This window comes from Aphelocoma coerulescens, chromosome 4 (assembly GCF_041296385.1).
Source record: "Aphelocoma coerulescens isolate FSJ_1873_10779 chromosome 4, UR_Acoe_1.0, whole genome shotgun sequence".
NCBI classification, from domain to species: Eukaryota; Metazoa; Chordata; class Aves; order Passeriformes; family Corvidae; genus Aphelocoma; species Aphelocoma coerulescens.
The window spans coordinates 17,299,569-17,312,971 of NC_091017.1; the positions used below are offsets into that span (position 1 = coordinate 17,299,569).

Sequence of the window (13,403 nt, forward strand, 5' to 3'; positions counted from 1 at the left end):
CCAGTGCTAGAAGAACAGAAAACAGCTGCATTGGACACAAATAATTCAAAAGAGAAGCTTTCAATATATAGCAATAATACACCATATTTGTTTGTATTTTTGCTTTTCTGAATCCCATGAGCACCTAACATACCTTTTAGACTATTTTGAAATAATTTTAAATGTAAATAATTTGGTAGGACTTTTAAAATCAATTGTTAACCCATGATTTGAGTGGCAGTCTCACTAATCAGGAAAACAGCATGAACAAGCGGTAAGTAAATACAAATCAAAATACATCAAGAAATAAATGTCTGGAAAAAACCTCCAGCAATGCACCAGGGAGTTCTCTGACTTCAAATCTGTGCAAATACAGATTGAACTTAAGATGTGTTGTTATTGGTTAAACAATTTTTAATGAAATATAAAGACCTATGTGCTCTTAAATGGATAATTTATGTGCAATGTTATTGTCTCCCAAGGTTTAATTAAATGTTTGCCTTGTGGCTAATCAGCTACAATTAATAAATGAAGCCTATATTCATGTCACTGATAGGGAATGTTAAAATGGCCTCCATTGTAATTTCAGTATCACTTTTGTGTCTGGTTGATAACTACAATCTATCTAATGTATGAGAAACTTTCACAAAATAATTTGGTAGGGACACTATGACAAAATTCCAGTAGCTTAATGCACAGATTTATCACAATGCATAATTTCATGTTCAGTTTGGAGGTAAGTACCCAGCAGTACTGGATGTGGAATGTATTCCTACAAAGTGCTTTTCAACCTGAAAGTTTCCAAAGTTCAATTTAAACACCTACTCTACCAAAAAAAGGAGCAAATTTCTTAGCCTTATGGATAGAAAAGAGTTTACACAGTGGAGCATGAACATCCATTAATCACCAGACCTACTGAACCCAAAGAATTTGAACTATGTCTGGCATGACACACCTAAATATTGTCTTAGACTATGTAAGAACAACACATTATTTTCCTAGATGTGACCTTTCCATGCCTTTTCACTCTCCCTACTTTAAGTTACAAACCTCTATAGGTGAGCCTTTAAACTGTAGGTGAGCCTCTGCTGGGTATTCTCCCACCTGAACACATCTTATAAACGCTGGGCTAACAGAGAACAGGCCAAAGGCAACACTGGCTGTCACTGACAGTTTTCCAGAAGTCATCTAGAAAGAGAATTTTGGATCTACCGACCTCAAAAGACATCTGTTCTCTGTAGTTAGCATATTATTATTTGTTATTTATCATTTACACTGCACTAGTGCACAGAGGTCTCGGGGCTGGGCTCCATCACAAAATGGGATCTGTAAATAATTGCTGTTGCCTGTCTGTATCAGTGTTTTAGATGAGATGCAATCAGTGGGTGTGACCAGAACTAGAAAACAATAGCGGAAGAGTTTAATATCAATCAAGAACAAACAATCTTCAGGGACCAAGTGCAAAACTTTGGCGTTTCAACTTACTGGGGAAAAAAATAATTTTTTTCTGCCAGCTGAATATGAGCATCTCTTGCTGGCAGACTTTCTTATTATCTCAAATAATTTCTTTCACCAATTTAAGCATAATTTTTCATACAAGGAACAGAACTGTACAGGATAATTCTACTGTCATCTCTTAAGTCATTCATTTTGATTGCACCTCCTTTGATTGAGTTAGATTCTCATTCAGTCACAAGTCACACCACGTACAGAATCATGAAATTCACTCAGAGGAGTCTGAAAGGCTGTAAATACTGCTGCCTTCCATTAGGATAAAGAAAGGCATAATTAATTGCAGTACAGTAAGAATATTGGCTGCATATTTTGTCTCAGGAAATGAAAACTTATTTAAGAATAACTTATTTCTCTTGGGGTTGTAAAGACATCTTTATCTGTACATCACTGTTCTTTTACCCAGGCTTCAATTTATTACCCAGGCTTCCATTTATTACAGAATGAAGACTATACAAATTAATGGGTTAGAACTATTTAGCTCAGCTCTCCATGAAAGAGCTTGTCCCAACATACACCAGAATAAACAGATAACCACACACTGAATACTGAAAATACAGTCAAGTTTTCTAAATGTGATTACAGTGTTTTTATCTATTAGTTACTAATATCAGTTCTACACATATAACATTTTTTAAAATGCTCTATAGGATAAACAGTCGTAAGCTAATTCTGATTACAATTTCCCATTCAGTTATGAAGGAGACCTTCAAACTCACTTGCCTGAGGCACTGAGAAGCTCCAGGTCTTTGACGCTCATGAAAGAAAGATAACAATCACTCTTCAGGGGAGAGAGATTTTATTATACATACCCCGTGGGTTTTTTTTATCCTTTATCAAACTGCACCTTTGTGGGCCTTTAATTTCTTAATGGGTTGTTTATCCTTTCCCCCATAATTCATGATGATAAGCTAGATGTCACAGAGATATTGTTATGGTGATGAAAAAGTTGTACTGATGAGTTGAGTCAGTGATGTAGTTTGATTAACTTTTTATATAAATCTTTCTAGACAGCTTTCAAAAGAAGGCCAAACAAGTAAGTTGGCAATGTTACAAATGTTTCAGTAGGTGAAAATCCATCTGATGTAGACCTGTAAAAGTACCTGAAATAAGTAAACAGAACCAGGAGGAGATATTGATGGGATAAATTTCGGTTTTTCATGACATATAAAGTGCATGCTGGGGCACTTTTGTCTGTAATGCATGTAGAATATAGGGCCTACAATGGCATGATATAAAGACTTAAGAGCATGAGTTTTGGAAAGCAGTTATTACTTGCAATTCCAACATTCATGACTTAGTTTATTAGGTGCTCTCAGGCAAATGCCAAGAAAACCTTTGTACACTGGTTGTTACTTGGTAGCATGCTCAGTGTTGCCCCCCTCCAGTTCCCTGGTTTTGTATTTTTAGCAATCTGGCCTTTCCTCCTTTTTTTCCTTCATACTCTTCTCCATGATACTTTAATTTTCACCAAGTCTCTTCCTCTTTTCCCCCTTCTAAAGTGAAGGACTGGGGACACTTCAGATTTGGGGTCTTTTTGTGTAGTGGACAGGTTGATAAGTAATAGGAAAATCAAAACTACCAGGGACCAAAGATGGACAGTTAGGCAAGAATCAAAACACTTATTTTTTTAATGATCAGTACTCAAGTATTCAATATTCAGGAGTATCCTGATATGTTCTGGTAAGTTTCAGGCATTGCCACATTTAAGCACAGAAATTCCTTTTCCATGTAACCATTAAAGGTGCACAAACATATTTCCTACGGGTACCAGCTACTCATAATGATCAATACATTGCACTTTTTGCATCTCTAGGTTACATTTTTGAATATGCCAATGTCTGAAATCAATTTTTTTTCAATAAAATTAATTCTTCACACAGTTTTTGCAAAGAGTATCTGCTATGAAATACTATCCTTCCTTGGACATTATCATTACTTACAGAATTGGGAGAAAACCTACTCTAATGATAGGAACAAAAAAAGTGCTAGCAACTGAATTTTTTTTTCCATGGACAGACATCCTTTCCCTTCAGGACTTGCAGGCCAAACATTTCTAGGCAAATTAAATTGGTGCTAAAACACAGCATTGTAATAGGAGCTGGTTTCATCCTTAACCACAGAAAGGCTACTGCCTCTTCATATTACTATGGAGATGTAGACTGCCTTTGATTCTCTGCTAAAGAGTGCTCTCTCTAACTTACATATTGTTTGGCATGCAAGATCCTTTGAACACATCTCCATAAAAAAAAAAAAAAAAAATTCTTACTTTGCTTCCAAGTCAAATGAATTATATATGTTTAACACAGGAGATGTAGCCATGGCGTAAATGTCTGCTTGTGAAGTACTTCAGATATCATTCCAGAATATTAAGAGTAATTTTAAATCTGCTGGTTTATCTTTTTTGTTTTTATAAGTTTTCTTTGTAAGTTTATGTACAGGATACAAATAATTGTGTCATTGAAGTGTTTAATTCAAAAAGCCAAATGTTAATAAGTCAAATGCTTTACTGAAGTCTAATTAAATTACATCAATAAGTGAAACCTGCAGCATCATTAAGAAAGCAAAGTCTGCTTGCCAGGCTCTATTTTTCTGCCAGGATATATAGATTTTTTAGCAGAAGCCCACAGTAATTGGAAATATCTTTCTTCTTTTAAATTATTTGCTAACTGAGTTAAAAATATTGTCTATCCTGTATTTTGGCTGATCGATGTCACATGGGTAAACTATTATTATCCCATTTATTCTTTTAAGGTATTAGAACAATACTAGCTTCATCCTCCTTAAAAAAGTCTTAGTGTTCCAAGAACTTTTGAATAAACATTGATTGATATGTTCATTCCAAAAGCTTTAATGAAAGTTTTCTTTCAGTAGTTGAACCATTCTCCCTCATCATTTGAATAGAAAACAACTCTTCAATACTAACAACATAATTGCATCAGCTGCCATCTTCCCAAATGCATAAATAAATATGTATATCTTTAATATTTGGAGTTTGTCAATGATTAAGGTTAAAGCTCTCATCCTCATGTCTTAATAGGGTCTTCTTACTATTCAGATCATTTTCTGTATTCTATACTTGCAAAAACCTTCCAATTTCCTCATTTTAACTCTGTTGACCACATGTATATTTCCCTCATAACCTTTTACTTGCCACAGTAATTTTCTAAAACCCCTGCCTTTCAGTGTACATGAATGACACCACATTCTTTCTTCAGTTTCACAGATGTTTGCCTTTTAAACCACCCTGGATTTTCAGCAAACATATTCCTCAGTTGTGGCATTATGGCTGAGTGGGTATCTGCACTACCATCCTTAAACCACTTCCAATTACTATTCTCCCACTTCAGATTAAATTTCTTCTCTCAACAGACTTACCTTGTAATAGTGCTCACCTTTATAAAATTAGCCCTTTCAAAGGATTAAGTATATGTATTATTGGCTTGGACTTAATTCTGTTTGCACATAACAAATGTGATCAAATCATTATCAGTTATACCTAAGCTATGGCTAATTTTTAGTTCTGTGATCAATTCCTTTTCATCTGACAAGATGACATCTAATATAGAATTCCTCTGTGTTGGATGCAGCATTTTTTGAGTTAGGAAATTGACATTTTAAATATTTTGAAATTCCAAGTACATTTTAACACTGGCAGCATGAGACCTTCAGCGTCTGTCACTCAGATTGAAATTCATTCAGTACAGCAGTGCTTTCCCTATGTGTTGTAGGTGGGTAAGGCATAGGTCAGGCTGTTCTCTAGTGTGATTTGATATCAGCTAAGTACCCTGTCAGCTTCTGACTTATCCACTAGAACATTGACCCATAAACATTCAAGATCCTTTGTTTCCGATTGCCATCAACTCAGAAACAGGTAATGCCATTTTTGAAGTGCTTTCTGTCCACTTGATCCTTCCAAAACAGATTATAGCAATTGATTCTGACATTCCAGTTTTCCAAACAGTCATAGCAATAAAAACTAGGTCAAATCTGTGCTAAAAAAATTATCTCCTGCTGGTGTCAAGTTTCCAACACAAAAACAGAAGTCACTGAAAAATCTGTTTTTTATATTCTCTAACATCCCAGTTGGGTTTCTCTTATAGTTTTCATTTGCACTTAGCAAAAGCTTGTTGATTCCTTCTCAATATTTCTATTTCTGACCAGCCCTCAGACACCCTAGCAGGCCAGCCCCTTAGAACAGCTCCTTTGTGACAGTAAATTAAACAGCAGGTTCTCATCAACAGAAAGTGAGGACATTTTCCACAAACCAAATGCCTTCATGTTATGTCACTTACTCAGAGATTCAGTCTAATATTTTTTTCTACTTGCTCTTTTCCCTTACTCAGAAGTCCTGAAGGATGCCAGAGAGGAGAAGAAATCCTGGAAGGATGGAGGGTAACAAAGATGATTAAGGGACTGGCGCATCTGTCTTACAAGTAAAGGCTGAGGGAGCTGGGCCTGTTCAGTCTTGAGAGGAGATGAATGAGAAGGGATCTCATGAAGGTCTGTCAGTATCTGCAGGAGGGATGCCAAGAGGATGGATCCAGGCTCTTCTCAGTGGTGCTGAGCAATAAGACAAGAGGAATGGGCAGAAAGTGATGCACAGGAAGTTTCACTTGAACACAAGGAATAACTTCTTTACTGTGCAGTGACCACACACTGTAACAGATTGGCCAGAGAGATTGTGGCCTCCCTCACTGAGATATTCATGGACCATCTGGGCACAGTCCAGTGCCGGGTGCTCTGGGACGACCCTGCTTAAGCAGGGAGGTTGGACCAGATGACCCACTGTGGTCCCCTCCAACCCTAACCATCCTGTGATTCTGTGAAAGAAGAAAACCTGTTCACTGCAGGTGTCTATTTATCATCAGAGAGATTGCCCACACTTCCTTAGGTATCCATACGATCCTGGCTCTTTGGTTGCCAGCTTCAGAAACTCGCTCAGCTTTGAGGGATGCTCCCGTTTGAGGCAGCTCGTTCAGAGCTCACCTGAGCTCCTGGAAAGCACACCAACACCTCGTGCCCATTTCTCCCAGCCCCCGTGTTTCCCAGGGTCTAACCCGGCGTCAGCGGCTCCCCAAGCCCTCCGGGAAGGGCTGGGATGCTGCCTGACGGCTCCCGGGAGCCCGGCCCTCAGCGCCGCCCCCGTCGCCATGGCGAGGCCGCGGCGTCCCGTGAGGGGCCGGGCCGGCGGAGAGCTCGTCCAGCGGCCGCGCCATGAGCCCAGGTCTGTTCCTGGGGAACATTTTATTGGTACCGGAGCCAAGGGTCAGGGTATGTAGCAGGACAGGTGAAGACAAAAGCTGAAGTGTCCCTGGGCGGTGGCTGGTGACCGCCAGGCAGCAGCGGAGGGCGGCTGTATTCCCAGAGCCGCAGGGACGGAGGGCATTCGCGATACGTGTCAGGCTGGGGCCGTGGCCTCGTCCAGGTTACTTGGAACAAATAGCATCTCTCATGCTGGCTGTTGATTTCAAAAAATTATTGCTCGTTTTTATTTTTTTAATCAATTTACTCTCTTACTTTCAGTGTAATAAGGCAGCGTGCCACTAAGTCTGTCCTGTCACGTTCTGGTGTCCTTTTAGTTTACGAGGTGCCGGGAAGCAGCAGATATGCCCACAAAGACATTCATGTGTCGAGGCCATTCCTACTTCCTCACCTCCTTCCCTCCTTGGGAAATCCTCAGCCTCCAGTTAATACCTCGGAAAAAATGTGTGGGAAGAGCTAAGAGGCAGCCAACAGGTTTCCCAAAAGGTGCCGGGAAAGGCACCATTGCAGCTGGTGTTTTACCTCCGGCTTCAGTGCACCTTGGAGCGATTGCAGTCCATGGGAAGATTCCCTCCATGATGGGATTAATTCGAGCACTTCTTGAGAAACAAACTGCACCCCCTCATCTTTCACTGAATTTTGTGGATGTTTGATTAAGTAAATGAGACGTGGCTTGGGCTTTATAATAAAGGAGCAAAATGTAAAGTGGTCTTTAAATGACCAGCAACGAAATTTACATGACTGAAATAGCACGGGTTTCAGAAGGATGTGTTGCTGGTGCCTTCTGTCATGTGTCTGTGGTTGTAATTTACCTGTAAGAATGACAGTTACCTTGGAAATGAGGGAAATACACCCTCCATTTCACTCTGAAAGCAACCTCCCAAGTCTAAAGTAAAAGTTCGGCTGGCATTATTAAGAAGCAGTTTGGGGTTTTTTTTCTCTCCCAAGCTTTGAGTTTGAAATCGGAGCCAGGACAGTATTTTAGTACCTGTGAGGCAGGAATGTACTAAGAAAAATGTCTGTGTATGTGCCTCATGTGAGACCTGTGTGCATGACAGCCTCTTTTCCCATAGACTTTTGTGTATTGGCAACGTGGAGCGTGTGAGCCAGCAAGGAGCTGTTGTGTGCTCCAGCCAGGTGCCATGAGACAGTCCCCAAATTACAGCTCCCCATCAATAGCTTTCCATGGCTGCAGAAGCTCTGTGGGGGGGGTCTCTTTTCAGGTGCTTCCCCTCCCTTTTCTGCTCCATAGCTGCAGTCAGCCCTGCTGCCTTGCCAAATTCCTCAGGTGCCAATAAGTCACAGCTGTTTTCATTTTCCCACTTAACACCTAAAAACAAAAGCTTTGCATCTTTTCTGGGCTTCAATATTGTTGTTCCAAAGTTCAATTACTATTTCCCACTGAATAGCATCTTCCTGCAAAGGAGTCTTCCTTTTGATAAAGTTTTTATATACAAACCTGTCATTCTCTGTGAGAAGTGAAATCTTTTGTAGTGATGAATTACCCATATTTTTTTATTTTCCAGGACACACTTCTGTTAAATGCTGCTGCCTCTAATTGCAGATCAGTTTATTTATAAATAATATCTTTTTTCTTTCTGTAAAAAATGTTATCATTAGTACGAGTCCCCAAAAGAATGACTTAGGAGAAATATCCTATCCTGTCATCTTTTCAAACTATAATTCTCCTTATTATTCAGTTCTAAGTAACACAATTTTAAAAATTACTTCACTATAACCACAGCAAAATGCTGCATCAATGAAGTGGCTTTTGATCCCAGAAAGGCTAAAATATAAAGTATCTGTTAGTCTGATGCTAATCATTCAGTAACAAATTGATTAATATCAAATACTTATTTCCCAAAAACTAAATTTCCTTTCACTAAATGTAGCAAATAGTTAAATTCTTTCCCCCCCTCTTATTATATTCTGTTTTTCCATCCCTATTAAAAGTTTATGCCTTCAGGCCTACCAGCAGGGCATGCAATACCTACATTAAACCAAATTTAAAAGTAAGGGTGCTCCTGCTGCTAACGTCCTCAGATCACAGACATGCAAAATGAAGGAACTGGCAGCTGAAACTTTAATGGTAGGAAGTGTAGACTGAATACTTGGGGAAAAAACACAGTAGCTCTATATGACAAAAAAGTCCTATTAGCATTTATGTATTTCAAAATGACAAGCTAGACGATTCTACATAACTGTGGGGCTTTTGGCTTTTGTTTTAAGTAAAATCCTGTGTTGTAAGTATAGCATTACTTACATTTTTTCCTTCAAACGATTGTTTCTATTTTAATTATGTAGGATTTTGAACATTAACACAGTGCTTTTCACACTGTATATCCCATCATTCGTCCATATTGTGTATTAATTTGTTATCAATACTTGAACCTAGATAGCTCAAGGAAGCACAGGGAATCCCATGCAGGTATGGTTCCTGAATCAGCTGTCCCTATGGAAATCAAAAGCACCACAGTGAAAGAGAGAAAACCATGGAAAGTTAGATAATGACCATTCCTTTGTGTTATGTCCTACTGAAGTAGTGCTGTGATTTTTGTGGAACTGGAGTTGGGTCTTAATGCACTGGAAATAACAGAGAGTGGGCTGGGAAGCAGCACGAGAAGGAAAAAAAACTGCATTGCTGTGAAGGGGTTGTTTCAAGTAATGTTGGTTTTGTTTGTTTGTTTTAGTTAAATTGAATGTGTTGCCTCAAGCAGTCCTCCAAAGCCCAGGGGAACATCCCAAGTTCATAGAGCAGGCTCTTTGCCCCCCGTTAGACTTTGCAAGGTAGGTACCTCTTCTCTTTCAAAGCATCATTTTTGCTGTGAACAACTTCAATCAGCTGTGCCGAGGTGACAAATAATATTTTGCTCTTTTGCAATATTTAAAACTACAAAAATCAGAGGCAAGGAAATTCTCTCTTAGGAAAGTTCTACAATTAAAAGGGAGAAAAAAAAGAAGGTGTCCATTGGATTAAAATGGATTTCTCTTTAATAACTGAGTGATTTAAAATTAAATAGGAGCCAACTTACAGAAGTGGACTCTTTTTATACACTTTATGAAGAACAGTGAGTCATTATGGAAACACTGGAGAAATAAGGATAAACAGCTTAGAAAAAGCAAGTGACAACTTCTGGAGGAAAAGAAACAGGGTCTTTTAGCAAGTGCCATCCTCACCTCAATTCTGTATAAAAAACCAATGTCCATTCCAAGTCACAGTCTCTTTTCGTCACATTGATTAATTAATTAATTAATTAATTTTTATGTTTTTAATTCTCATTGCATATAGGAAGCCATAATGATTTTGTTGAGCTGATGGCATTTCCTAGTGTATTTTTTCCTAAGTATCACCTGCCTGTCTTTTCTGTATTATTGCTACATTAACAACATTGATAATAACAGCCAGGATGAGATGAGTATTTGTTATTCTTAGTAAGCTAAATGCTTTATGATGGATGACAATGTTTGTAGTTGCATCAGTCCAAAACTGGTTATTACAGAACTTTTGTAAACAGTAATTAGTTTGCAAGTTTTTGCTTATGATTTTTCCCCTTGATTGTAGTTTTCTTTACGTTTGAGGGGGTTACCAACCAGAAGTCAGAAATGTATACTTTGCCTATAAGGCAGGTGGCATTTTAAATTGTGTATGATTCTAAGGGCTTTTCCCCTGTTTTTTTTTTTTTTTTTTTTTAATTTATTAAAATACCTTTGTAAAGATAATGGAAAGGCATCAGTCTTTCCTTTGTTTCATTTTGAGGTGGTTTCTAACTGCAGTGAGGATTAAATTGCAGCAAGCTGATAGGAATTTGCCTGTTGTAGTTCACTGTTTCAGTCTGGGGTTTTTGACTTTCTCTCAATTCTTCCAAGTATCTTCCTAAATTGTAATTATTTTGATGTGAAAATTTTGATATTGAATACATTTTGGTGTTGATTATAAGGGAATTTTTATGGCAATATCCATAAGGTGTACATTTAGCCAGATCAGCAGCAACTCCTATGGCTTGTGTTAAGTGCAGCCTGGAAGCACAAGCCTGGTGCCACTCAGCAGCAGCAAATTCTGGAACAAATTTAAAGGCACTATTTTTGAGGGAAGTTTTCACTGTTACATTATTTTAAATACAGATATGTCAAAATATCTCTGCTTTGCTTAGCTATTTTGTTTTCATTTAAATGAACTTCATGAAGTGTCTTTGGTATTCTCAGAGCAATAAGGAGCATGATGCTTATATTAGCTAACATTATGAAAAGAGTTTACTCTCATCACTGCAATGAAAGACAGCAGTGTAATACAGACAGAGGAAGAGCAAAGTAATATATTTATGTGGAACACTAATGCTGAATTTCTTTTATCTTTGAGTGATTAACCAGACAATATTTATGCTCTTTCTCCAAAGAATAAAAATAAATTCACATTACTTTTATAAAGATAACATCCTCTACAGTCAGGATATCAGATTCTATTTACATACACTTTATGGTCAGTAAGTGCATATTACCCTTTCCAGGCATCTCGTGTGTATCAGAGTGGAGATGCAAAGATATGATGGCTGAAGTGAAAGGTGAAATGATGCACAGTTCAAATTTTAAACTTAGATCCATGCATCCTGAAATTTGTGGACCACCTTTTGCACTGTGCTGCTCAGCTTTGGAAAGCCAGGAGCAGTATTAAAAGATTGCATTGCACCAAGGAAAACATTTTGAGCTGGATTTGGGAATTCTTTTGTTGATTTGACTTTGTTTTTAATTTTGAAGAAGCTAAATATGAAATAAATTGGACCACTCTGGTCCATACTGATAATACAAAAATGTAATGGTTCTGGTTTAGGAAACAGTTTAGATATGGATAGCTTAATCAATTATTATTGATTTAGCTGATACACAATTTCTTCTAGTTTAGACAGAACTATCAGATAACCAGATCCCTGAAAGCTAATACCACCTCTGTTTTCTTTTATAAATAAAGATTTGAAATAGCTACCAAAAAAATTTGAAAAAAAAATTTGAAATAGCTAGACCAAAAAATTAAAAAGATATTTGTATGTGCTTATAGAATGTCTGATACATTACTTTGTCAATATTTCAGTATTTAGCTCTACTTGGCAATGATAATATATTATACATGCTGCAGAAGTCTATGTTAGCACCTTACAGTGTTTCTTTTAATTTTTTTCATTTAAATTTAGGATTCATTTGATCAAAGACAAAGATGCCACAGATGATTATTTGGCGAAGAATATCAAAGGGGTGTCAAAACAAGAAGCTGCTGCGTAAGTTGGCTTTTTCGAGGCATTTTAACATCCATAAGTTTATTGTTTCCTTTGTTTCTAGTCATCATAGTCATTTAAATTTAAAGTTCCCTAGGCCCTACCCTTTTTAGTGGAACTTGGCATTTAAAAATTGAAGTTGATATTAAATAATGATGGTTCATTTCTCCTGATGTTAAATATATCAAAGCATTTATCTCCTTGCTTTTACTAATTTGTATATTTACCAATTAGATCAGATTTGTAACATTATTGTTAAGATTGTGACAGTAATTATTATATTGTGCTGCCTTTTTTTTTCCTTTCTCTTTTTTTTTTTTCTGAGCCTTTGTGAAATATCTCCTTTGGGGTAGGAGCTTAGTGTACCGACATACACATTCTTGTAATTTTGAATTACTATTTAGCCAAGCCCAAGTGCTGACTTCTGTGGTGAAGCATTTAATACCCCATTAGTTATTTAAAAACCCAGTGAATGAAAGAAATCTAGATAACTTTTGATTTCTTACAGCTGAGGTATTTACATTTAGAAGTTACAAGAGGCTATGACTGACTTATTCTTCTGGAGTCTTTCAACAGATCTGGGGTTCAGCACCATCAAAATTAATGAAAGAATTCGAACAAACTGAATTGCTGGTTGCTTAAGTGAGCTGATTTATTTATTTCAATATTTAAATAATAAAAGGATGCATATACAAGGGCTCTAGGCACCTTAACAATGAATATTGCAACATCACCCTTGCAGCATAAAAACATTCTATCAGTCAGACAGCAATTCCACTAGCTAGTTTCTTGCAAAACAGGCTTCCTTTCTCCTTCCTAGCCTAAGAATGTGCCTACAAACCTTCCCTAAAAACTTCCTCGTTGAAATCTAGACAATTACTAGAAATATCAGACCTCAGGGAGCAAGCACAGAACTAAGTACCTCCCCTTACTGTCACCCTGGTTGGGTGCCAGCTGTGGCTGCTCTGCTCCTTACACTCCAACAATTGTCACAAGCTGGGTTGCCTTCCCGGGGAGCTGTTTCAGTCATCAGCCCCAGTGGACTTCCACACACCATGCCAGGGACACAAGTGTTCTCTCTGAGGTGATTACACAGGAAATCACCACTATTTTAGGAAGGCCTTGGGGCTTCAAAGTGCATTTTACAGCTCTGATTTGATCAGGTCAACTTTTCACTGCTGTTTAAAAAACCAAACAAAACCACAAACAAACAAACAAAAAAAAAAGGCAAAAAACCCTCCTAAATGATGTTTTTATATCCAAACCCTGAGTCTGGACACTGTGGAAAAGGAAACCAGCAAGGACATCACAATGAAGCAGGAATTTTATCATCTGTTCTGCAATACCTACACAAAGTGGAGTTCCCTTACCGTTTTATAAGAG

General features: G+C 37.7%; 1 protein-coding gene across 10 annotated transcripts in view; it reads left to right on the forward strand.

Moving 5' to 3' along the window:
* TTC29 (tetratricopeptide repeat domain 29) overlaps window positions 1-13,403 on the forward strand; it is a 236,046-nt gene that overhangs the window by 111,469 nt on the left and 111,174 nt on the right. For 9 of the 10 annotated variants that reach the window (XR_011150479.1, XM_069012844.1, XM_069012847.1 and 6 more), the window contains exons 3-4: window positions 9,447-9,543; window positions 11,940-12,023. Coding sequence is in view for 9 of the 10 variants with exons in the window: in XM_069012844.1 (XP_068868945.1) it covers window positions 9,447-9,543; window positions 11,940-12,023 (181 nt within the window). In the remaining variant the exon portion in view is untranslated. Of the gene's footprint in view, window positions 1-6,575; window positions 6,719-9,446; window positions 9,544-11,939; window positions 12,024-13,403 lie in introns of those variants that run through there. The other variant, XM_069012845.1, reaches the window with a different exon arrangement.